General features: G+C 38.4%; 1 protein-coding gene across 1 annotated transcript in view; it reads left to right on the forward strand.

Moving 5' to 3' along the window:
- DOCK3 (dedicator of cytokinesis 3) overlaps positions 1-24,673 on the forward strand; it is a 209,176-nt gene that overhangs the window by 100,546 nt on the left and 83,957 nt on the right. The window contains exons 10-13 of the mRNA XM_068419791.1: positions 9,069-9,150; positions 14,890-14,950; positions 17,089-17,236; positions 24,569-24,657. Of these exons, the coding sequence (XP_068275892.1) occupies positions 9,069-9,150; positions 14,890-14,950; positions 17,089-17,236; positions 24,569-24,657 (380 nt within the window). The remainder of the gene's footprint in view (positions 1-9,068; positions 9,151-14,889; positions 14,951-17,088; positions 17,237-24,568; positions 24,658-24,673) is intronic.

Raw genomic sequence — 24,673 nt, forward strand, 5'->3', positions numbered from 1 at the left:
CCCTCACAGATTTGGTGTTCTTTTCTCTAAGATGTCTTTATAAAATACACTCCGTAAACCAAAGAAGTGTGGATTTCTTCACTTGTTTTTGAAACTGGGGTTATTGTAGATCCGCTGAATAACGCAGCTCATGAAAGAACCCGCCACCGCCACCACCCCGCCTTCAAAAAAAAAATAAATAAAAGAAAGAGGGGAAAAAAACCAAACACACCATGAGCACTTGCCTGAAAAGGAAGATATTAAATAGTCCATGAATCATTGTTCAGACAACGTGTAAACTGGAAGTTCAGCAGAGGTGATCTTTCTGTCTCAGGGGTTCAGGAGTGACTGCTGTCGATGATGGATCACGCAAATACTGCTGTGCCGTGGGATCTAGTATATGCTGTTGGTTTACATTATAAATGGGAATTCAGGTCTTCATGGACACGGTATCATTCTGTACATAAGCTTTGATTTACTCTCACACTTAAACGGAGAACTGAAGGCTCATTCTGCGGAGCACTGGGAGATGTTATTAGATCAGTCTTACAGCAGCTGTAAGGACTTAGATTTTTTTTTTTTTTTCTTCCTCCAAGAGAATGAGCAAAAATTAGCAACTCTAAAAGGTAAACATGATTAACAGAAAATAAACTTGAAAAGCTTTTTAGAGAGGATACTCGCGCTGCAAACAAATTGCTTAGTCATGAGTTCTGCCTTTTAAAGCACAATGGCAATATGTAGATGCATTCTGAAATATTTTCACGAAAAGGAAACTTCGTTAAAAGTATTTGTGATCTTTCCACAAAGTATTTACAAAGGACTTCAGCTCTGAGGAGGAGCCAAAATTATTTACTGTTTGATCATAACTTTACTATTCCATTTCTTCATGTACTTAGGTAAGTGTCATGAACAGTTGTACATCAATAGAAACCTGTAGTTATTGCTTAAATCATCTTTCAAGAGACAAAATCAACCCAGAATTTATGACAGTGGGAGATGACTGAAATGTCGACACACACACATGCTTTCTTCATGAATATGAGACCATCTGGTTGAAATAATAAAAGTTCAGAAGACCTGATGTGAAACTTGTTTCCTTTATAGAAAGTTTCTACAGGGTGTTCTCGAAAGCATCAGGATACGATGCTGCCCTGTAGTGACCGTTTTGATCACTGAGCATGGTAATGTTTTTGCAGTTGACAAACACGAGGAAGATTTTGACAAATTTGGCAAATGGAATGAAAATCAACTTCTGTGTTTTCCCTAATCATCTGTAAAGTTGAACAAGCAAATCTGAGAAGCCTTGTATTGTTACTGTTAGCTATATTGCAGGATGCAGCACAAATGGAAAGCCAGGGCAATACAGGCAGGGTTTTTTACTCTGCCACCACATAGGCAATTGCAGAGCGATAATTGCCTTCCTGAAAAACTAGCTAATGCTGCTGCGTTGGGGCTTTGGATAACTTCTGCTGCGCTGGTTCAGTATGCTTCCTCTCTGACACAGAGAACAGTTGCCCAAGATAATTCATGCAAAAATTAGCTTGTGCAAACTCTAAGGTTTAGATGCTGTAGTTCAGTTATCTCCCACTCTCCCCCTCCCGCCTCCCTCAAACCCCAGGAATCTCTTTCATGGTGTTTCTCTGCTAACTTATGAACGTTTTGAAACGGGCACCTTTTTTTAGCGGCTTTAGAAAAATGTGTTGGTCATGTACCAGTAATTCCTAATATAATTCCATTCACTTGGTCAGCATACCGTCCTTGAAGAGCTTGTACACACAGGGGTAGAAAGAATGCAGTATCTCGTGGCATTGATGAAGTACACTGCCTGAAATGTGGTGCGCACAGCAAGACTGCAATTTTTTGAAGGCAAATGTCGGCAAGGTTTCTGTTGTCATAGAGAATGACTAGCTCAGCCTGAGGTCTGTACTGGTTAACCTGGGCTTGCAGTGCGTAGAGTTTGTTTTCGAGATTTATCTGGGACAAAAAACGGTGCTTTTACAGTAATGTCTTAAAATGCTTATGATATTCATATGCCAACTCAAATTTTATTCTAGAATTATTGTCAGGCATATTAGCATTCATTAAAAGAATAGACTAGAAGAGGGTTTTTCTGTGTGAGAAATAATATCATGCTTATCACCATTTCTTAAATGGTAGGACTGAGTATGATGAAAAGAGGTAAACTGTGCTGGTTAGGCAGGTCTTTGTACGTAGCTTATTCCTGCTAGCTGCTGTGACAGTGTTGTCAGACTTTTGTTCCTGAGTTTTTATTTTGTATGCAGGTAGGGATTTACATGATACTAGAAGAGTGGGAAAGAAACCTAGAGAGACACGGAAAGAAAATTAAGGACTAAAATATAAGTTATTATATGACCTTCTCCACTACCACATGACCCTTCTGACTATGCACTGGTACATATGTCATGGGACCAATATGTATTTTAAAAATAACCTTTATTCTTAGAAGGGATCAGTCAAATGCTAGATTCTGAAAACCCTGTTAAATACGGCTTTTGAGAAAGAACTGAGGTATTTGTAAAAATGTTGGGGTTTTTCAGTGTTCCCCTGGTTGTTCTCTGCAAATAAGCAGCACTGAGGAAAGTGAGGGAAGAGATTTGTACCTTTTCCCTTTTAGTGGCATATTAGAATGAAGAGGGTGAAGGAGGCATTTGTTTCTGGGAGAAAAGGCTATCAAACCATTATTTAAGGCAAGGGCAAGGTACGAGATGTGAGGTTTCTGCTTAAGGGGATTGATGCCCTAATGTGTCACGGTCTCTGCTTCTGAAAACCAATCTCCTATACATTGTTAAAGATTTATTTTAAAAAAATACGTGTTTATCATCAGTTTCCAATTCAAACAGAAGACTGGTCTGCAGTCTCTCTACAGATTACCATTGCTTCAGCACTGTGCATCTCTTACTGCTGTACCTACGTTCGTAACTTGATACTCAGGATTTTTGCCTCACAACCCCACGCTAATTAAACCCACCCATGAGTTAATACAAGGGAGCTCACTAATCCATTCCAAGCTCTTTGCCAGGCCTTTTGTTGTCATCTTCGTGTGTTATGCAAAAAAAAAGCCCTACAAACAACCAACCTCAACAGCAAGAACTCCCCACAGGCGTAACGCCACTCCTGCTCACCCAGTGGTAAATTTTGTCCCTGTTTGCCCCTTCATGCTGACAATGTGATGTCCCAAGCCATTGATTGCTTCCTTCCTTTTTGCAGAAACAGATGTCAGTTCAGAACGGTCCTGCTTTTCAGTTGAAGGAAGCCAAGAAGGGAGACACTACGCCGCTTTCATTTGTCTTCCTTTCAAGTGCAAGAACAAGCAGCTATTTGACTTTGCTTATCAGAGCAATGTTTCTTATATTTGAGTAGCTTTAGCAATTACTAATCATGTGAGTGATTGTAAAACCTGACTTATTGCTGCACAAGAGGTGGTTTCGCTACAATGTGAGTTAGCACAGGAGGAGATCTTTAAGAGTAATTGGAGATTGCTTGTAGCATGTAGGAGCAAGAGGAAGAAATAAGCTTTTGTTTAAGATTCTGCCACTGATGTGGCACATGTTAGATCTGAACTCAACAAGGTAAAAATGTTAATTCTTTTCTGTGTTTTGGTGCATTTAGCTCTGATTTTATGCAAGAGAGAACTGGTTTCAGTGTATTCTCAGAATAGGTGAAAATGATTTTTTCTTTATTATTGACAGTAGTTTGATCAGTCAGATTGCATCAAATACTCAGTACCTCCCCATACTTAATTTCTACCACTCATTTGGCAATTATAACTACTGGGGTTTTAAATTTTCCTTATGTTGTATTTGAGGGTTTTTTTAACAGAGTAGCACATGTCTGTTTTCTTCAAGCAGTGAGAGCAGATTCAGTTATAACAAGAATAATGCTTAATGCATGCAAACATGGCCAATTATTTCCATATGGAGTTTACTCGGATTTGGTATTTTGGTCTTATTAAACTGGACTTTGATGTTGTTTAGATTCTATGCGTGCTCTTGTCTTTGTGCAAAAGATAAGCATGAGAAATAGACACCCTGAAGACTGAATTCTTTCAAAGGAAGTAGCTCCCAAAATAAGAAATTACATGACTGAATTCCCATTATGTTTCTTGACCCTAAATGTGTGTATCTTTGTCTAAAAAAGGAGCTATAATTATAGCTGAAGGCAGTGGGTCCTCAGATCATTGAAAACAGGGTTATTCTTCCTGGTTCCCTTTGACATAGAAATGAATTTGCAGTTGTAAAATGGGGAGCATCTGACTAACTGGTTCAAAATATGGGTCAACAGTGTGGAAAGGTTCACATCCCATTCTAGGATATACTAATGTTACCAGCACTAGTGAGACCTTAGTGGAATATTTAGACTAGTTTCTGTAAACTGTCCTTGAATGGTAATACCGAAGATAAGAGAAATTCTGGAGTTGAGAAACAAAACTGTAAGTTTAGGAGAAATGACCTGCAAGAAAAGGTGGAAGAATTTGAGGTGCCTTAGTCTTTTAAGATTGCCTGTTAGCACTGCTGTCTTTTCATTCTCCTTGTCCTGTCGGTGGGTCTCTCCTTTGACAGAATGCCTCTTCATGTTCCACAGTTCTCAAATGCTGCGGTTGCCTCAAAGTCCCCTTAATTAGTGACACAAGCTCCAGAGGACTCAAGACAGAACTGGAAATTAAAGGAAGGAATTTAAAGGTTGTTACTGAGGTAGTGCTGGAATAAGGGAACAATTGATGAATAGGCAGGTGAAAAAGATGGTGGTCTGCTTCATTGTTTGAAAAGCACTGGAATATGAGGACAGGAACCCCGTTTTCTTGGTGGCTGTAACAAGAAAAAGGGTGAATTGCAAATTTTAAAAGATTTCCACTTGTAATGGAGTAAAGCCTTGCAAGAGGCTATCAGATGAGCCTCCAGAATCTCTCTTTGGATGTTTTGAAGGCAGACTAAGCAATACAACTTTTGGTAATGAATCAAGTATAAATAGGCTATGTTAGCTCAAAGACTTGACAGTCCCTTCGCTGCCATTGTCAGAGGGACAGCCTTCACAGCATTCTGTGGCGTGCAGTATTGTATTCAACTTCAGTTATGAAAATGAAATGCTCATTAGTGCTGAAATAATTTTTCAAAGAAAGCTTGTGTTAGAGTTCAAAAATACAGAACTTACTGGAGATTTAAAATAGAATATGTAACATTGAGATCAATGGAGGTAAAATAGCAGTTACAACATTATTTCTTGAAGAACTTCAATTTAATGAGTTTTAATTCTTAAATGATGTTATATAATGCATATATATATGCATATGTATGGTACATACATATATTATAAATTCCTATGAAGTTCAATCTCTCATAGTAACTCTGTAAATGGCTAGTGAGAATTTAAGCATGACAGTCTGAGTACTTTCCTGGATTCAGTACATCCAGGACCATTAAAATCAAAGATATTGCTGCTATTCTTGAGCTTCACTTTGATGTAAGCTGGTAGTACATATCAGCAGAGTATTACTGTACGCTTTCTTTATTCTTCTATTTTTTCCCTAATTATTCACTACTGGATGTAGTTGGACATGGGATAGTAGGGTAAGATGGACCTTTCATATGGAGGGCCGTTCTTAGGATTTGTCTACTTTTGACCTTGACTCAGTTTATCTTTTTTCTATTGGACCAGCATCTTCTGCTTCTATAATATTGGATATATACTTCCTATATTTTTATCCCAGAATTTGAAAATACTCTTAGTCACCAGTATATTTTCAAATTTCTGTTTTCCCTTTCTGTAAATAATTCTTCATCTCGCAGAAGAGCTTGGTGCTCTACTGGTGGTTGGGTTTACCTTCAAAATGTCAGTCACCACGTGAATTAAGAGAACCAGCCTTGATCTGACGACTGCAATGAAAGTGAAGATATTCCAGATGTTTATTATATGGGGTATAATAACTTACAGGGATTTGCAATCAACTATGAGTGAGCCAGCTTTGATTTACACTTTGCTTTTGGATGGACGTCTTCACCAGCGATTACAATTCCCCTGCAGATGTGATTTACGTTGCTCATAATCTTCAGCTGGCAGGCTGCTGCTTGTCTTGTTTCTCCTGATCCTAGGCTGCATGTAGTAGTTCGTGTTCATCTGTTGTGCCCCTGTTTGGTGGCCGGATTACATTCCCAGCAGCAGAAGTGAAAGAATAGTTTGCCAGAGATCTTTGTGTAGTAGTGATCCATTTTATGCTCTTATCCTTAAAAATGGGACATGGTTAATGTGCATAAGGCATAGTAATTATTTTTCAGTGTACTAGTAGAGGATGTTGGCAAATTTACATTTAACAAATAAACTACAATAATTTAATTAATTGATGTTTCAATTTCAGTTTTAAAGAGGACCAATGTTTATTTTATGAAGGTAACTTTTATAGCTCTGTAGGTCATGATAGTGTTTTATTCTGTTTAAGGAATTTTCTTTATGGAAGGAAACACATTTTACTTATTATACTTGAGACAGAAATTAAATGTATGTTACCTCCTAATCTTTCTAAATGAAAGATTTTACAATTAAACTGATTCAAGGATTAAAATTAAATGGATTTATTAAAATTAAAGTCTCCCAAGCAGTGTTTTTAAAGGTATTGGAAAGATTGAAGTTTATTGCTGCGGCTTGGAAAGAACATGGCTATGAGTTGGTATCTCTTTAAATTACTACATATTTTTGATCATATAAAGAATGATTCCCGTTTGGAACTCGATGGTGTGAAAGTTAGTTGGTTTATTCCCAGTATTAACCAGAGCTTACGTGTGGGCATCACTGTAACTGTCCTGCCTGCTCCTCTTCTGAAATTCATCGAGTAGGGAGAGCTGAATGCCAGCAACTGTAACTGCTGCTAAACTAACACCTGTTGCAGTTTATGTTAACTTTTAGAGTTGTAAAACGTAATTGTTCAGGCAGTGCTGGAGGTCCTGTTCGTGTGGCCCTTTTACAGGAGCAGCAAAGGACTGAGGCAAACAGCTGGGAGAAGCAACTGCTTTGGCCATCCTGCTTGGATTGCTTGCTACTATGTGTTTTCACAACCTTAATTAGTTACCAGCAAAACAATGGGCACAAGATTGAGTTAATGATAAAGTTTAAGAATGTAATTAATGTGTTTTTATTGAAAATAGGTCTTATTTTAAAAATTCTGGCTTCATTTTTTGTGATTTATGTATTAGGTAGATAGAGGTAACTATCAAGATGTAATATTGTTGGTGTAATGTAAATGTTACTGTGATGTACTGAAGTTGTAATATTGTACTGCACTCCATGCATCATAAAATTCTTACTAAAGGATTAGATTATACCAAGTCATTAAAGGATTTGCTAAAACATTCTTAACTTACTAATTGACATCTCAGAAAGTACTTGCAGGTAAAGAATCTTCAAATACCTGTTTCTTGGGGGTTTCTTTGGGGCATGTTAGCAATCTCCAAGGTTATAAGCATCTGCTGCAAATTAATGAAAATTACTGCTGAATGAGGTTGTGGGATACATGGAGACTGGATTAATAGTGAGTAAGAGGGAGAATGAAACATCCAGAGAGCATGATCTGGATTGCTTAGCAGGATAAGCAAAAAAACATGCAAAGGTGTATAACAAGATGTATGGGTCACGCTTACAGAATTAGGGACTGTTCCTACAAAAGCAGCAATTCTGAAAAAAGGTCAGTATTTATAATGGACAGGTTGCTTCAGATGAACTCACAGCGTAACGCTGGGGTAAAAAGGCTAGTATGTGGTGTTTGAGAAACTAGTTAGGCTTAGTAGGAACTTGATTTCATATGTGTGAAATACACATATGTGCGTATTTGTGTTTATGGTGTAGGCGATACCAGTACTAGACTGTTACAAACTTACATTTTTAGAACTGTTCATGAAATTGTGTTGAAATATTGCACTATGGGTAAGTTCTATAAAACGATTCCAGCACTACTTCTTGAATTTAGCAGCGTTAAACTGCTTACTTGTTTGGAGAGGTGTTTGATGGTGTAACATAATGACTGATATCACTACCCTGCAAGAAATTAACTTTTCTAAAGGGCTCTTTAACCTGCAGAAGAACATGTAACAAAAAGCAGTGGTGAAGCACTGAAACCAGACATTTCCAAGCTGACCTTAACCCACCCATGCATTTGAACAGTAGGGATGAAGAGCCTTTTGGAGCGACGTACCGAAGGAAGCAGCGCGTACTCTGCATTTTCATATTTTTCAGGCCAGCAGTGGATAAGCTGGAAAATGTGTTTTAGTCAAATAAAGGTTACTGGAGTTTATGCAGTCATACTGGATAAAATTGAAAGGATCTGTGATATAATGGAAATGTAACTAGAAGATTTAATGATGTGCTCCTGCTTTATTTCTGTGAATCTGTAGGAAGAAAATTCTGGTCAATACTTAGTGTGTTGTCACACATCTAGTGAATAAATTACTCATCTAATTTATTTGTATAAATTCTCTGTCTGTCTTAAGAAATAATATCAATGTCTATTTCTTACCATCCGTAGTAAGGATTATTTATTTTGCAGGCTGGCTGTACACGCTGGTTTTGCTGGTAAAAGGACTGTTTAATTTGATTGCTAAGCAGTTCTAGCAATTGAATCTTAATGTGTTTGAATTGGTATAGTGCTTCTATAAATAGTATACATTGAAAGAGATTGCTTAATTGGTATTCTTGTTACTTTTAGTTTTGAGGGGATTTTAATGAACTCGGTTTTACCAAAGGCAGTGTACGCCTCAGCAAGTGTGCCTAAACCTTTGCCTGAAGTAGTTATAATGTGTTCAAATCCTATGCTTCATATATTCACATTATTTTAATGTTATTTCATCATGAATATGCGTCAACACGATGTTTTCACATGCAGAGTACTTGCTATTAGGAGTCTTCTGTGCTATTCCAGATAATTTTATCTAGATCAGTGAGTAGTTTCCTATGCTTTGGGAATTAAAAAAAATATAATACCTAGTGCCTCTTTTTTAAAAAAAAAAACATATCTACCTGTATTTTTATGTTGAAGTGTGTACATGAAAGTGTTATTTATTTTTTTTTTAATATTGTTTGCTTTTTAGTGAGCGGTTTATGGTGAGGTTAAACAAGAACGGAGGCCCCAGGAATCCAGAGAAGATAGATCGAATGTGTGCACTTTTCACAGTACGTGTCTGTTCCCTTTCTTCTTCCCTCACAGTAGTATGATTGTAGATGTAGCTACCCTGAGGGGAAAAAAAATGCAAGTTTTTCTTTCCAATATATTGAGTAGAAAGGAAGCTGTTTCTAAGTTTTGTTATGGTTATAACTAAATGTTAACGTAAGAAAATGGATGTGCTTCTAAATTGTTTTTATGGCTAAGTAAATATTCTGAAGTACTTCCTTTTAAGTGCATTTGTTCGTGCTTATAGTTTGAAATTTAGAATATTTTCATTGCATGTACTGTGCTCTTAGATAACAGGGCACAGGAAAAAGCTGCGTTGGCCTGAACATAAAGCAAGGCACTTTTTTTAGAATCGAAGTTAGACAAACAAACAACTACAACACCACGCACACAGGAAAACAGAATTCTCCAAACAGGCTTTTGTCATGGCCCATTCGAGAGCCCTTGTAGCAGCCCCAGGCAGATGGTGCAGCCGTGGCCTTCCAGGTCAACAGCACAGTGTGAGTGATGGAGCAGAAAGACCGGGACGTGCTGCAGAAGCAGCAGCCACGTTGAGCTGCAGAGGTTGGTTGCGGTAAAGGAAACGCTGTGACTTGCTAAGTTTCTACAGCAGGTCTGTGCAAACAGCTACCCCGTCCTGACGCAAAGCAGATACGACCAACTGTACCAGCAGTCTTTAACCATCTGTGCCAGAAAGACAGGATAAGTAATACCCATCTGTGGCTCCTACCAGGTGATACCTCAGTTGGGAGTGAAATTGCCAGCTAAGGTCTACTTCCTTTTAATTCTTCAGACTCACCTCTCACCTAACTGCCTTCTTGGTTTGTGGTTTTGGTTATGCCAAAGTAGTAGTTTCAAAACACTTAGGCTTTAATATCCATTCTGCACTGGTCTTTAGTTCTGTTAAAAATTGCCTCTGAATCATGTGTCAGACCATGATTTTATCTGTCACTTCTTCATAGAATGAATATGGAAATCTAGAGACACTGAAACTTAACAGCTTATCACAGAGTAACTGTGAGGAGTTTCAGATCCCAAGTGTGATAAACACCTTCCATCGTGACTCACCTTTAGCTAGTGCACATGCCAGAAGCTCTCTGACAGAAGTATTTTTACCTCCAGTGAAGAAAAAAGATGGCAGACAGCTTTAGTATAAGCTTTAGTTCTGGCAATGAAACTCTCTAAGGTCAAGCAGGGCTGGACACTGAAATAGGCATGGTTCCCAGCACCATTCCTTTGTCTCCTTTAAGAAGATGGATGAATTTCTCCTCTTAAGGAACAGAACATACCTGGGGAGGTGTGAGGATGCTCAGTTCTGCCTCCATCCGGATATGAGAGATGCAGGTCAATCCAAAAACAGCACTGATATCGATGCTGACGTCAGTAGCAGTTCTGGTTTTGGTACCATCAGTGAAGTGCTACCAGCTGATTGAACGTCAGCAGAGGTAACAGTGTCTTAGTATTGCCATTGGCACTGATGTCTCCACTGTTGGTAAGTCAAAACCAAGTACCTTTTCCTTCTAAGAGAAAGTTCGCTGGGGAGCAAGCTTCAGCACTGGTGTCTGGGTCATGCAGAAAGGTTGAGTGTAGGATTAAGAATTGCTCTAAGGATTATTCCCAAAAGGCAGCACAGACTGGTTTGTATCAAGTTTGGCACTTTCTGGCCTCTGAGGTTCATCATTCTTAAGATGACTTTCACCATCAAACTTCCCCATCTACACTGATTCCACGCTGCTTAGGGTCATGCAACAACTGTCCTGTTTCACACTGTCATGAACAGTGTGGAACAGTTTTGCTCTGGTGACCTGCAAAACAGTCTTTACACGGTTTCAAAAACACACAAAAAAAATGATACGCTATGGCCAGGGGCATAAGATAGTTCCAGAAGAGACCTGCTGCATGTTATGAATGAGGCCAGCCTAGTCTGAAAGAGGCCAGCCCTGAGTATTGCAGACGTGTGCCGCTCTGTAGCACCTGTCCTTCTGATCAGAGCGCACTCCCAAGCTACCTTGCTAGTTAACTATGCAAAAATACCTAAACTGCCTCAGTATCGGCTCTCAGAGGTGTTTAGACTTGTCTGTCACTCTGTCTGGTAGAATGTATAGTCTACGTAAGAGGAATTATGATAATTGGGAAAATTATCTGTGCAAAAAATTGCACACTTCTGATACAGTATTTTTCATGAATGTATTCAAAGAACTTTCCAAATTATCTAGCAAAGGAGCAACAAATAATAGCTTTTTTAATAACTAATTTATCTACAGTGGCTCTATCTTATAATAATTTCTTAATTATGAAAAGCTTCCAAAATAAGATAGTTCTATGACGTTCAGGTTTGTTCCCAAGTTTGTGTTAGTCTTGCCTTTAAATCTATTTATTTATTTCCTTGCCCTACCCCCTCACCCCACAATATCTTTCTGAAACTCTAATCTTTCCCAGAGGCAAGACGCCCCATATGTTAGATAATTTAAGGTATCCCTGTCTTTTCCTGCTATCTCTGTTGCTTCTAGGGGTTGAGCTGTCTCCTTGTGTAAGATATCAAAATTACTTAGGTTTTATTTTTAGATCTGCTGTCATATCGTACCAAAGGTGAGAAATTGCTTCCTCTGAAGATTAAAGCTCACTCAAGCAAACCTCAGCCCATGCACGCTTTAGAAACATTCCCGTGTCTGAATTAAAACATAACTACAGGGCATAAGCTCGCTTTTTTCATTAAATACCTTACTCTCTGTGGCCTGCGAGGTTGGGAACTGCATTTGGTAAAGCTGTTTATGTAACTAATTAGTGGCAGTCACATATCCTCGATTCTACCCTTTTGAGGGTGGTGATGGTGGTGGTTGGTTTTTTTAACGTAAATTAGACCTTTATAGAAACCAGCATTGTAAAGGACTAATTATTATTATAGATTAACTCTTTTCCATACCTAAAATGGGGGAAAAAAATTAGGGGTGATTTTCTAAAAGCCATGCAATTAGAATTATTATGAAATTATTTTGTTTATCAACCAGTATCACTTCAGAAGCTGAGAAGGAACTGGGCAGTAACCCCCCTGTGGATGCAGTGCTAAGAACACCTTTCTGGAAATGGATTTATTTATTTTGCACACAAGCAAATAATAAACGCAGTTTGTCCTCTTCTGGCTCCTGAGTCATGTGCATGGATTCTCTGCAAAGAAATTATCTAAAGGCTTCCTCCCAGGGCTTGGGGTTTGATTGTTTGGTCTGTGTCATAGTAAGAATTTCTGCCCTTGTAAAAAGCCTCTGCTGTACAAAATGAAATACAAGGCCATCTGGGCCCACATTTTTTGTCTTTTGACTGTGACACAGTGTATTTTTGGTGAAATTGAAAAGTGTGAACCCATCAATATGTTCATGCCCTACCATTTTCTGATATTTTGACAGCTGCCCTTTGAAAAAACAGTTCTCTAAATTGCTGTTAATTAGAACTGGTAATCTGATAGTATAATAAAATTCCCCCTGTCAAATCACAGGTATTTCCAAAAATCTGTTACTCTCTAGAGTATTAAGTACTACCTCCAAGGCTTTTTGCTTTTTGGAATGTATTGTCAGGCACTACTGTGACTGACACTGTGTCAAAGCCCTTCTTATCACGGAACTGCCATTTCTCCAAGACTTGCGAGATAAAGCCCACCATATGCTACACTGCTATGTTAGGTGATGAAGAAAGCCTAGAAAGTGTGTTCCCTTATTCACGCAGCAGCAAAATAAGACTTGAAGAGAAAACGCTAAGGAACATTTATATAGCTTAATTCTTTGGCTTCAGAGAGCCCCGATCTGCTAGCTGGTAAGCATACCAGGCAGTGTGTTTGCAGCTCGCTGCATACGCTGCCCAGAGAAATACAGCGCTCCTTTTAAACAGAGGAAGAAGGTACAGCCATGAATTTATTACTTGCCTCCTCTAATTTACCGATACAACACTATTTGAAAGGGACTGAAACTTCTCCTTAGAACACATTCTCTTATGCCTGCTTCTCGGTCACTGTGCCCAGATTTTCTTGTGCTATATGTCACTGTTCAGTGTTTATGTGCGTTGCCATCATAATCTCAGTTGTTGAGATTTGGTTTCTCAAGTCACACGGGAAAGAAATTTGCTGTGTGAATTAAAGTTCATGTTTTAGCTTCCAGTAAAATGAGTTTTAATTCACTAAATTGGTTCAAACTAGGAATGACAGAACTTAGATGTCCACGGTTTAAAATTTCCCCCCTTTTATAAAAAAATTGCATTATTTCCTTTTACAGTGGTTTTAATACCACTTAGTTGTGGGGTCTTCTTTTAAAAAAGAAAAATACAAGATTTTATCTGAATGTGTATTACTGAGATTTTTCCAGTCGATTTTTGCATTGTATTTTCCAAAAAAAAGTATTATTAGAAGGCCAAGCTGCATATGTGCATAGACAAATCCACCAGTGCTGTTCTGCCCACACAAGTGTACCTTTTAGAAGTGACACTTACCGCTGGGATGAATATCTTTATTCAACTGAAAACGAAAAAAGAAAAGTGAAGAAACATGAACACAGAGCTATGATCCCAAGTTGTTTGTAAAGTCATGTATAAAGCCCTCGAGCTGTTTTTAGGAAGAAATGTTTCTTAGGTCTTTCCTCTAATTAAAAAAAAAAGGGGGGGGAGGGGCAATGTCTTAGATGTTGATCTTTATTTATAATATCATGAGAAAAAAATGCAACATGCCAAGGAAGTTGCAATTAAGACAGCTTGTAACATGCGAATGCAACGTGCCACAGTAATGAACCACTGCATATTTTCTTAATTTATTTTCTTTGTTGTTAAAGGTTTTTCAGGGTCAGTACTACTTTTTTGTCTTTATTAGCTTCAGCTTTCCTTTTACTCTTTTGTAGGTTCTCCTTTTCCCATTTTTTAGCTTTTCTTTAAGCTCATTTTTAAGTTTTGACCTGCTATTCTGTGACATGGAATTCCAAGTTTTTGTCCATGTATATAGTTGTTTGCCATAAAAATAACTTTTGGGAGATCTTAAGGTCCTGAGTTTTGCTAAGCAGTTGCCTCATCTTAAAACTGAGTTTATTTCTTAGCTTTTCCAATACCTTATCACTGTTTTGAACGTACTAAACAAGAGTGACCATCTGTGTCACTAAACCGTTAGAACGTTTTTAGCCAAATGTGGTGCTTTCCAACTGCCACTTGAAGTTTTATCTAAATTCTGACAGTCACGCTGCAGATTTTTTCTGGAGCCATTATGTGAGACTATGACTCCATGCTGAGAAGTCAAAAGCCAAAAAAGGAAAGCAGAAGCAAAGGAAGAGAGTTGGGGACAGATCTGGGACCTGTAGTCAGGGGATGGGCTGAAGGAAGCCAGATGGGTTGCAGGTGAGGTAACTCAGGGGTTTAAATTCACTTTGTAAATTCAATACAGTCTAATAATGTGTTTGAATTAAGGATTATATTAACATTTTAAATGTTTGCCAGAATTTTGATACAGCATCACTAGTCAGTGGAGTCAGAATCTTTCATTTCTTTTCCTTTTTAAAGAACATTCCCACCAAATATAATCCTTCTATGCTTAATTTTTCTTGTCTGTAAATTAGAAATAATAATACTTTCTCTTATTTAAAGATGGAGTAGCTAAATGAATGGAGAGTAATACTCTCAAGTGTAGTCCTTATTGTTTGTGGAGTTTTGCAGGTGCTTATTTTGGAAGTGCAATGTATTCTTTTTTTTTAATGCCTGTATTTTTTCCAATCTTTTAGGATCTCAGCAGCAAGGACATGAAGAGAGATTTGTACATAGTTGCCCATGTAATTCGAATAGGTACAGTATGATTCATTACTTGAAATACATATAATTAACAGTGCTTTTAGACTATTTTTAAATGTATGTTTTACTTAGCTGACATTATAATGATTTAATCAGTTAGAAAATCAGTCATAGACCATGCCTGTCTGCTGAGATTAACATTCAGACCATATGCGGCTAAGCGTTAGAAAGTTACTGATGACTGTTTAACAGTGGTAGGGGTTTTTTTTTTATTAGTCTGAAACAAAATACTTCATTAAACACCACATTTGAGGTGGCCATTCACATTAGTAAATCAGATGCCGTTAGACATAGGTAAAGATCTCTTTTTCTGCTGTAGGAGTCTGCAGTGCTTCCAAAAACCCACACTCGAAGTCAGGGAGATGCCTACAGAGTAGAAGAGCAGGGAAGCTGTCACACCTCTCAGGTGTTCTGTCTACCTGCTGCCACCTAAAAGGAGCATTGGCAGCAGTGCCTGCCTGCTGGAAGCCTGTGAAGCCATAGCCCAACATCTAGCAGTGTACACTTGCTGTTTCCCAGGTTCTCCTGGCTGCTCGCACAGAGCTGTGCACAGGAGCAATCTGGGTGTGCGGTACCTAGAGCTGACCCTGGCCAAGGAAGAAGGCCCTTCCTTGCCAATTCCCTTGACTAGCCACCCTTTACAGAGTTTCTCTGACTGTTCATAGGCCAGGCTAGGCTGCGTTTATTCTTTTTGAGATTTGCAGTAGCAAGAATGGAAAGTGTTTATGATTGAAGATGAATTTAGAATGTGTCTTAAATGGTATAGTACGGTGCTTGAAGTAGTTCACGGACAGCCTGATGAATTTTTAGCCCAGGAGTGAATATGACTTCTGGTATGTGAATTAAATTGCTAGAATATCTTTAGATGGAAGGTGTTGGGTAGAAAAAAGCTCTAGTTAAAAAGGATATAATTAGTTACAGGGAGTTAAATGGTTCTAAACTATGAATGTGTGTACTTTCACTGAGAAATTAGCAAGTAAATATTTTACCTGTGTTAAGTATAACTTATTTCAAATATTTAGGCCTAAAATGTTAACAACATATAGTAGGAATAACAGTCTCTTCAGTTGTATTATTCTGAACAACTGAGTAGTGCACTGACTTTTGTGTCTTTCAGGTTTGCAGTTAATTGAAAACTGGCTAGGTAGTGTTTGCAATGAAAGGGAATTTAACCCTGTTCCCAGCCCGTTCACTACCAGCATCCATTACCAGCCACAGATACCTTTTCTGAAGTACAACAGAAAAGTTGTGTCTAAACAGCTTAGTGAAACCACAGCTTTGTCGTGTTGTCCTGTGAAGGACAATGTGCTTCCTAAGTCACAACTGTGTCAGAAGGATCAGTTTTTCACTATCTGACTTCACTGTGTCATAAAGTGTCTAAAAGTTAGAATTACTCTGTATCACCTGAGATGATAAATGAAGCTTGTAGAAAGATATGCTGTAGTTCAAGCTCAGATTTTTAACTTTGATGCAAGAAGTGCTGGAGAAATTGTTATGTGTAATGTTACAAGATGGATTAGATTATCATAGTGATTTTTCTGGTCTTGGCATTTTTTACTGTATTAAAAAAACGCTTTAACAATAGGAAGTTAATCATTGAGCAGCTTCGTACCTCACAATTCTCCTTTATGCACTCGAAGACAAACATGATAAATGACACAATATATAATGCATTCCCTTAAAGCAATTGTATAAAGGGAAAATTTGTGTCAGTACTGGACTATAGTGGAAGGACCACAGTGAATCTGTGTGTGGACGCAGAGAGATGAGTACAAGCCATATTCTTGGCTCATTCAACAGGTGATTTGTAGTCAACCCAGCTGGATGTAAATACATGTCATGGGGCTGCAAATCCAAGATGGCCAGACATCATGCTGTTCCCTTTGGCCTTGAGTGTTCTGTTAGCTAAATGAGGTGATGTGCCTTCATCAGAGCAGCCCATTGGGTCAGGTAGGTTCAAATGGACCTCTGGATTTGAAAACGCATAAGAAAATAGAGTGGGAAGTATAGAGAAGACTGCAAGCTGTAGTTGAAACTTACTGTAGGTATGCGTATTCAGAGGGATAACAGAACAGAATGGACAGAATGGCTCCATGTGAATCTCTGATATTTTAAATCTCTTTTAATTTTAGGTCGCATGTTGCTAAATGATTCAAAAAAAGGGCCCCCTCATTTGCACTATCGCCGCCCCTATGGCTGTGCAGTATTGAGCATCATGGATGTACTTCAGTCAATCTCTGAAATAAAAGAAGAGAAGGATTTTGTTCTCAAAGTTTACACGTGAGTAACTCCTAGAAGGAAAAGAATTAGAAAAAACACTTTGTGTATGTTGGGTGATGAGATGCTAAAGAGATATTAAATATCAAGTTGCCATAAACTGTATTTGCTGCTTTATCCTCCTCACAAGGTAAACTAGTGGTGTTTAATCAAAAATAGCTCCTTTATTATTCCAGAAGCTCATAGAAACTAATAAATGTTATCACAGATGTTTCAGGTTTGTGAAAAGCTTTGGAAATTATTGAATATTGCCCAAATCTACGTGACATGCAAAGCTGCACTTTTATTAATGTGATTTATTTAAAATCTGCTAAGCTCAAAACCAAAGAAATATGCTGTATTTCACCTGATGAAATACATTCTTCAGACATTAGAAATCTGTAAGTCCAAAGGAAAGTCTCAGAGTCAGCTCTTCCATTCTTCTTTTTCCAACAGTTATGAAAACTGTAGTAAAAATGTCAGGTTGTGGCCTAAGGCCATAATGGTTGTCTGTCTTCTCTTTGTCAATAGGTTCTGCATAATACTGGTGTTTTGTCACCATTCAGTTTCAGCTTATCTCAAACCAGTGGTTTTTGGTTACATAGTTTATGTTAATATTGGCCTTGTAGATACAGTGTTACTGCAACATTCTGCATGTTTACAGTAATGAAACATTCTGAATATTAGATTTCTGTTTTGATGCCCTTTCAATGCACCTTTAGCTTCTTATTAACTGAAAAATAGGAGAGAAAAAAACATGTAAAATACTGGACTTCTCCATTTGTCAGTGATCAATAAAGTCATGCAGCCAGTTAGAGCAATCCCAAGTCCTAGTACCATGATCAATAAAACCACATGATAGAGAGCTTCCCTTTTCTTCCTCTTAATCTAAAGAGTCTTGTTATTATGGATTCCCTTCACACCACCCAAGGTACTGCCTAAATGCTTAAGTAGGTTAATACTCACTGTTGTTGTTAATGTCTGCTTCCGCACACCCTTTGATTTCAACATCCACGCACACCCATCACTGCCTTCCTGGAGAGGAAGTAGAGCCCATAGCAGAATTCAATTCTGTCATCATACACTTGTAATTTTTTATCACTGTTATCATTCGCTTGAGTTGTTGTAAGTCTTGTACATCATTATTTATGTTAACTGCTGTTTGGAGTGTTCTCTGTAAACCTCCAATGAAAATCTTCAGAAGGGAGAACTGATATGTCAAAAGGGCACCAGCTTATCCCTTTTGCAGCTTTAATAGCTGTTGGTCTTCCAAAACAGAATGTTCTCCCACGTTTATCTGCTTGCATCTTCTCTTTGCACGTTCTTTTAGCTAACCTACCTTTTCTTGCTTTGTAGACTAAAATTGAAATGACAGATTGTTGTCCTTTGTAGGTTTAAAACTGTATATGAATGCTTAAGCAATGCTGAACTAGTTTTCTTACCTGCTGCTCTCATTTTGATTATTGTTAAAATGCCTCAGGCTGACCCCCAAAAAATTGTAAAGATGAAATAAAGAGGGAAGTGTGTGTGTATTTTTAAAGGAGCAGTAAAAAGCATTCTTTCTGTAGCTATCTGGCTAAAGCTAAAGCTTAGAGCTGCCATGAATGAGGCAGGCAGCATACAGCCAGAAAAGCCTTTTGCTGGGGAGAAGCTGGAAAAAATCTGACACTGAAAACCTAACAAAGGCTGAAAGAAATACATGGTGTTTCAATGGAGACTTTTGCTGGATCCACAAGAGAGAATGTTCATGGAAAAAAAAAATCAATTTACTTCACCAGTCTTTCTCAGCTTGCCATAAAGATTTATGTCTGAAAAATACTTCTTTCTCACAATCCAGATTTTCCTGTTTGTTAATCCTGCAGTCATGTTATAATCTTACTAAGAGGATATACTACCACAGCTCTAGTTATAAGCTCATTATGTAAAAGCATGAAGGTTTACTTTTGTAATTCTTTTAAATAATGTACACGTGAAATATCTAAGAAGTGAGATGGACACTAAATTCTCAATCCTTTTTTTCCTGAGATCACTTGATTTCATATTTTTGTATGAATTTTTACCTTTAATGGAGCTTTTTGCTCATTGCACATTACTCTCTGTGTCAATCTTCCCATTCCCCTAAAAACTTCATGTATTTCTCTTTCATATTATCTTTTTCAGTTTTATATTTTGTCCCATTTTCTCTCCATCCTTTACTTTTCTCCTTCTCCAGCACTAGCTCTTAAAAATCCTTCCTGTTAATGTGGTGTATTGCCTGAATGCCTTGCCCTTGTGATACTCAGTTGTTGCTATGTGCCCAGCTGGACAAGAGCATACATTGCATGTCTGTCCCCATCTGTTTGACATCAGGGTCTGATGTAGTATGGCAAACATTCCAAACGGTACATTTACCATAGAACCAGCCAACCTGGAAAGGTGATGGATGGCTCAGGAGAAAATGCTTATATAAACCAGAAATATATTTTGTAATATATTTGGTATTTAGACAAGAAGTAAAACATTAACACAATAAAATGCATTGCAGGCAAGTGTTTTCAGGGCAGCATTTCAAACTTGGGAGAACAGTCGTCGTCTTTGTGTTCAGGGCATGTAAAGTGCAGCTTACATTGGTAGTTGGTACAAAACTAACTTTGAGCTATCTTTGCAGTCCATGGATTTTGGGATAACTTTGTTCCAGGTTAATTTGCAGGCACAAGTCGTTGGAGGCTGGAATCTGTTTTAACTTGCACTCCAGAGGCTGGTACAACAACTAAAAAGTTATCAGAGGTTAGAAATTTTCTGTAGTCTCAGCTGTGAGGATGGTCTAGAATTTGTCCTATAGGTTATCTCTCTACTTTAAGGAGAATATTATTTGCAGTAGGATAAATGACTTTTAATGTCTTGTCAATGTGAAGATAATTATTGTTTCCTGAGTTAGCACAGAACACCACCAATATTGAAAGGATTTTTGTACTGTCCATTAATGTCTTAGCTCTGTTGTGTTTTGGTCTTGAGAGATTGTTTTGGGGAGTGCAAATATAGTCAGTTTGCTGTACTGTTAAGTTCTAGAAGGTTACTTCAGGGCTGCCCTTTCTTGAGGTACTGTGTTGATGTCTGACCTCTCCTCCCAAAAAAGGTACAGTAGTTACAGAAGGTATGGAGTAGAGCAAGTAAAATGTTCAAGGGCACAGAGTCGTTTCTGAGAGAGATTGAGAAGGTGGGGAGCTTCAGTTTGAAGAGGAGAATGGTAGTGGGAGGAAATATGACCAAGACTTACAAAATCAAGGTGGAGGGTAGACTGTTGTTCACAGAATACAAGAGCACAAGAATTCGAGATGCTCAGTGAAATTGGTAGGCGGTGACATTAAAACAGATGGAAGAAAGTAAGAAAAGCAGGTAATGGTCTGCTGGGTTTTATTGCCACAGGACGTTGTGAAGCCAGGCAGTATTAGCAGGTCCAAGGGGATTAGACAGTTTATGAACAACAGGTCCATAGACAGAGGAACAGGAACAGACAGGGATGTACACTCTAACCTCCCTAATCCAGCCACCTCAGGGCAGCGTACACGAGCCTGGCTGCTCATGTACCCTGCCCGAGTCATATCTCCTCTTGCCAGTGTGCGAAGCTTTTTTTTAATGTTCATACGTTCTTAACAATCAGCTGAGGTGTCTGACACCTGAACCTGTTGCAAAGATAAGTGGAGCGAAGATTTCAGCTGGGATAACCCCAATCTAACTGCACCAGATAACCTAGAAATACTGGAATACAGCTTGATCAGCGTTTTAATTAAATGAATACTTTAGGATAGCGTGCTGGAAGTAATTTTTTTTCTCCATTTTTCCTTTTTTACTGTGTGTACTTTGTGTTTAATTTATTCCAAGTTTTCTATGTTCCTTTTGCTTTTATAATAATCAGCATTTGTGGGGGGTGTCAGTAAGCATGCTATAACAGGCTTTGTGGGTTCTCTCATTATTCTTGGCAGTATATGGTTTTGTAATACTGAAGCTGTAGAAAATTACCAGCTCCTACTTGTTCTAGATAGCCTTAATTCCTTTTGCCGTACTATTCTTCAGTTACATAATGCAGCAGACAGAAAAAAATCCCTACTGTCTTCACAGTAACTGGTTCATAGCTTACCCTGATTTTGCCAACATGCTTATAGTCTTCGTTTCTTTCTTTTTTTTAAAAACATTTAAGAGTCAATAGGACAGAATTTTAATTTAATCTTTTAATTCAATTGCACTTCAGGAGAAATAAGATTCACTATTGCCACTGAGTTAAAAATTGCTGACTTCATGGGGAATCATGTGATAATAAAGCACAATTAAATTTAAAAGACATTTAGACTTGGTCAACGTACTGTTTTTTCTTTTTTTCTTCTCCTTTTTTTTTTTCTTTTTTAACCAATAGTACTGTTTGTGGTAAAGGTTCCATTTTTGCTTTTCAAGCAGATTATTATATTGGTAAAATTGTCATTTCAGCTGTGCTTACTCTCTAGTGTAAAGTACTTCGTAACATCTATAGTGTGTCCCTTTGTTATGCGGCAACAAGCTGTATAGCACCGATGGCACTTTTCTCCTGGTAAAAAAAATTCCATTCAAGCTGAACGTTTGTCATCGTTGAATATCTTCGTGAATAAGTTAATACCTAAACTCTATGAAAGAGCTTAGGAATTAGTTACTGTCTAGAAACAAGGAAACGTAATGAAACTGAAGATCTGCCTATATCTTCGGAGGGTCTGATTGTACAGGCAGACCCAGAAGACCTCTACAGGTGCTGGTGACCCTGAATCCAGTGCTAAACACAACAGCCGTAGTCACTGTCATTAAAAACACAGCTCAAAAGAGAGACGCTTATATGGCTCATCTGTCATGTAATGGCTTAATAAAGAGGGACACTTCAATTCTTTGCCTTCCCCCTCCCAGTCTAATGTCTCTCTCACATACCATGGCACAGTAGCCTATGGGCTCAGAACATGGGGCTTGTGTCCTTGGTTACTTTCTCAGTGGCACTGTAATTCTGGCATTCTTGGCTTTGGATCCCAAACAGGGGTGTGGCACTGCTGACTCAAGTGCCCAAGATCCAGAAAGAAGCAAGCGTCCAGGCGTGCTCTTACTCTGTGTTTCTGTTGGCTCTCTGCTCAGCTCACATGATGATTTTTTGGTGGGTTATCATTAAAAGGTATCTGTATTTCTCCATGACTGGAAAGGAAACGGGAACATCTGTTTCTGGTGCTCTCAGCTCTCTCTATCACAATGTAATTTCCAAATGCTGTGGTGTCCTTAATTTCTCTCTCCAGAATCTTGCCATCAGAGTATTGAGAATAAGTATATAGCTATAGATAAGAAACAGTGATTTACAGAGGATTTTTTTAAAAAATATTGCTCCATTTCAAAATCTTTATATGTAAGGGTGAAGGGCGTGGAATGGAGCAGTAAGAGATACTGGGTTTGACTTTCCACTGCATAGTTACACAGTCTGATTTTATCGTGGTGGTAGCCCATTCTTTGTTATACTCATAACTTCTTGTTGTCTTTGTAATTCTCATTAACTTGTATTTTGAAGTTAATATCTTCCAATTTAAGGAAACAATCCTGAGAAAGATTAAGAGTGGAGGAGGGAATTGGAAAGTTAGCCTCAAAAAAAAAACCAAACCCAACAACAACAACAAAAAAAACCTCTCATGTAAGTGCCTGCAATGGCATGTGATTAGTCTAAAGCCTCTGAAATTGCTATGGGTACCAGAATGGTGATGGGAGATGTTAGGAGTGGCTGAATCCAGTAGCCTGACAGAGGTGAGGCTGTCACAGCTCCGTGCCCACAGGTCCAGCCAGGCACCAGGCTGAGCCTGTATCCCACACATGTACGTGCACACAGTACATACACGTACAGCCGGGCACCCAGAGCAGTGCAGACAGAATGTACCCACTCGTACAAACACAGCACCAAAGACTTCATCCGATTTTCCTTTCTGGTTTAGCGGGGTAAAAGCTTGTTAGTGGAAAACATATATACATGCATATACACACTACCCATCCCTCCAGTCGTTGGTTTTAGACACTCAGTTTGGGCACAGGGCATGGCCAGGCAAGCGTGCTGACAGCAACCTGTAACACATGAATGGGCCATTTTATACCCTTATCCCTCTATTTCCGTACAATTTTTATTAAGTCTTGAACAGTCCCGAAATGTTCTTCCCCAGCATCCCATGAGGAGTCCTGGATCACCAAAGGCAGTACCCCATTTCAGTCTTTAAAGCGATCCAGAGAGCCTTTCTGGCTGACTCGTCTTGCCGGGTTTTGCTCCTGGACAATGTGCTGAACCTCCTCCTGTGGCAGCCCTTGTTCCCCAACATGCCATCGTTCCTCTTCTCCTTTGTGCTCAAGATGAGCCTTTAACTGCATAACCTGACAGGAAAGATAGAGTTAGTGGGAAATGTTTCAAACAATTTTGTTTATAGGTGCTGCAATTAAGTGGTGGTCTTGGTAAGACGTACATCCAGCGGGTTTGAATCTGATTTCTTTGAGCAGGGGCAGTGCAGCCAGCTGTCCTGCCTGAATGTTGTTTGAACAGGGGTGTAGTCCACACACCAGATTGTTGTGTATTATGGGAACTGATATTAACAACTGAATTTTTCCTGGTGAAACTGAATGGTAACATGAGAAATCTGTTGACAAATAGTTATATTGTAATTTCTATCCTAGAAATTTATTGAGGATTTACAGATGGTAATGTATAACAGTATTTACAACTGCTTATTAAAATTACATATAGATGAATAAACAGTTGTGAAATGCTTCTCCAGAAGATGATACACATACAGAAGCATACTTTGTGTTGTTATATATTCTTGTCCTACAGTTTGTGGGGGGGGGTGCATCCTGTTTCCAGGCATTCTGTAAAATAGGTAGGTAAGCAAAAGTCTTGTTGTAAATGCCCAAGATACTAAAAAAATCACGATTTTATTTAGTCTTTCAAATTTAACTTTTTATTTCTTGATGATAACTTTTTTTTAATTAAAAACAAAAAGGTATTACATGGCAACAGTTAATTTCAGCTTAAAATTAATTTTCTATGTGCACAGAATTCAAATAGGATGTCCAGAGCTTGCTTTGTTCTGTCATAACATGAGGAGTGAAACAATAGCTTTGATGATAGAAAAGTCACTACAGGCTCCAAAGTGTCCATAAAAAGGAGGTCACTAGTAGGGAATGTTTTGTTTCCTTCCACTTTTAAAAACAAGAGTTATGTGGGATTTCTCTCATTCATCAAAACCTCACAACCTTTCATGTTATCTCTACAGCAAAGACGGCTCTCCTGTCCTAAGATGGTTCAGCAGAAAGCTTTTAACTTGAATTAGTGTTCTTTTATTTTAGGTGTAACAACGAAAATGAATGGTGCCAGATCCATGAAAATATTATTCGCAAGTCCAGCACCAAATACACAGCACCCAGCTCAAACTATGGTAAATATTTACTTGT

This window comes from Nyctibius grandis, chromosome 29 (genome assembly GCF_013368605.1).
Source record: "Nyctibius grandis isolate bNycGra1 chromosome 29, bNycGra1.pri, whole genome shotgun sequence".
NCBI classification, from domain to species: Eukaryota; Metazoa; Chordata; class Aves; order Nyctibiiformes; family Nyctibiidae; genus Nyctibius; species Nyctibius grandis.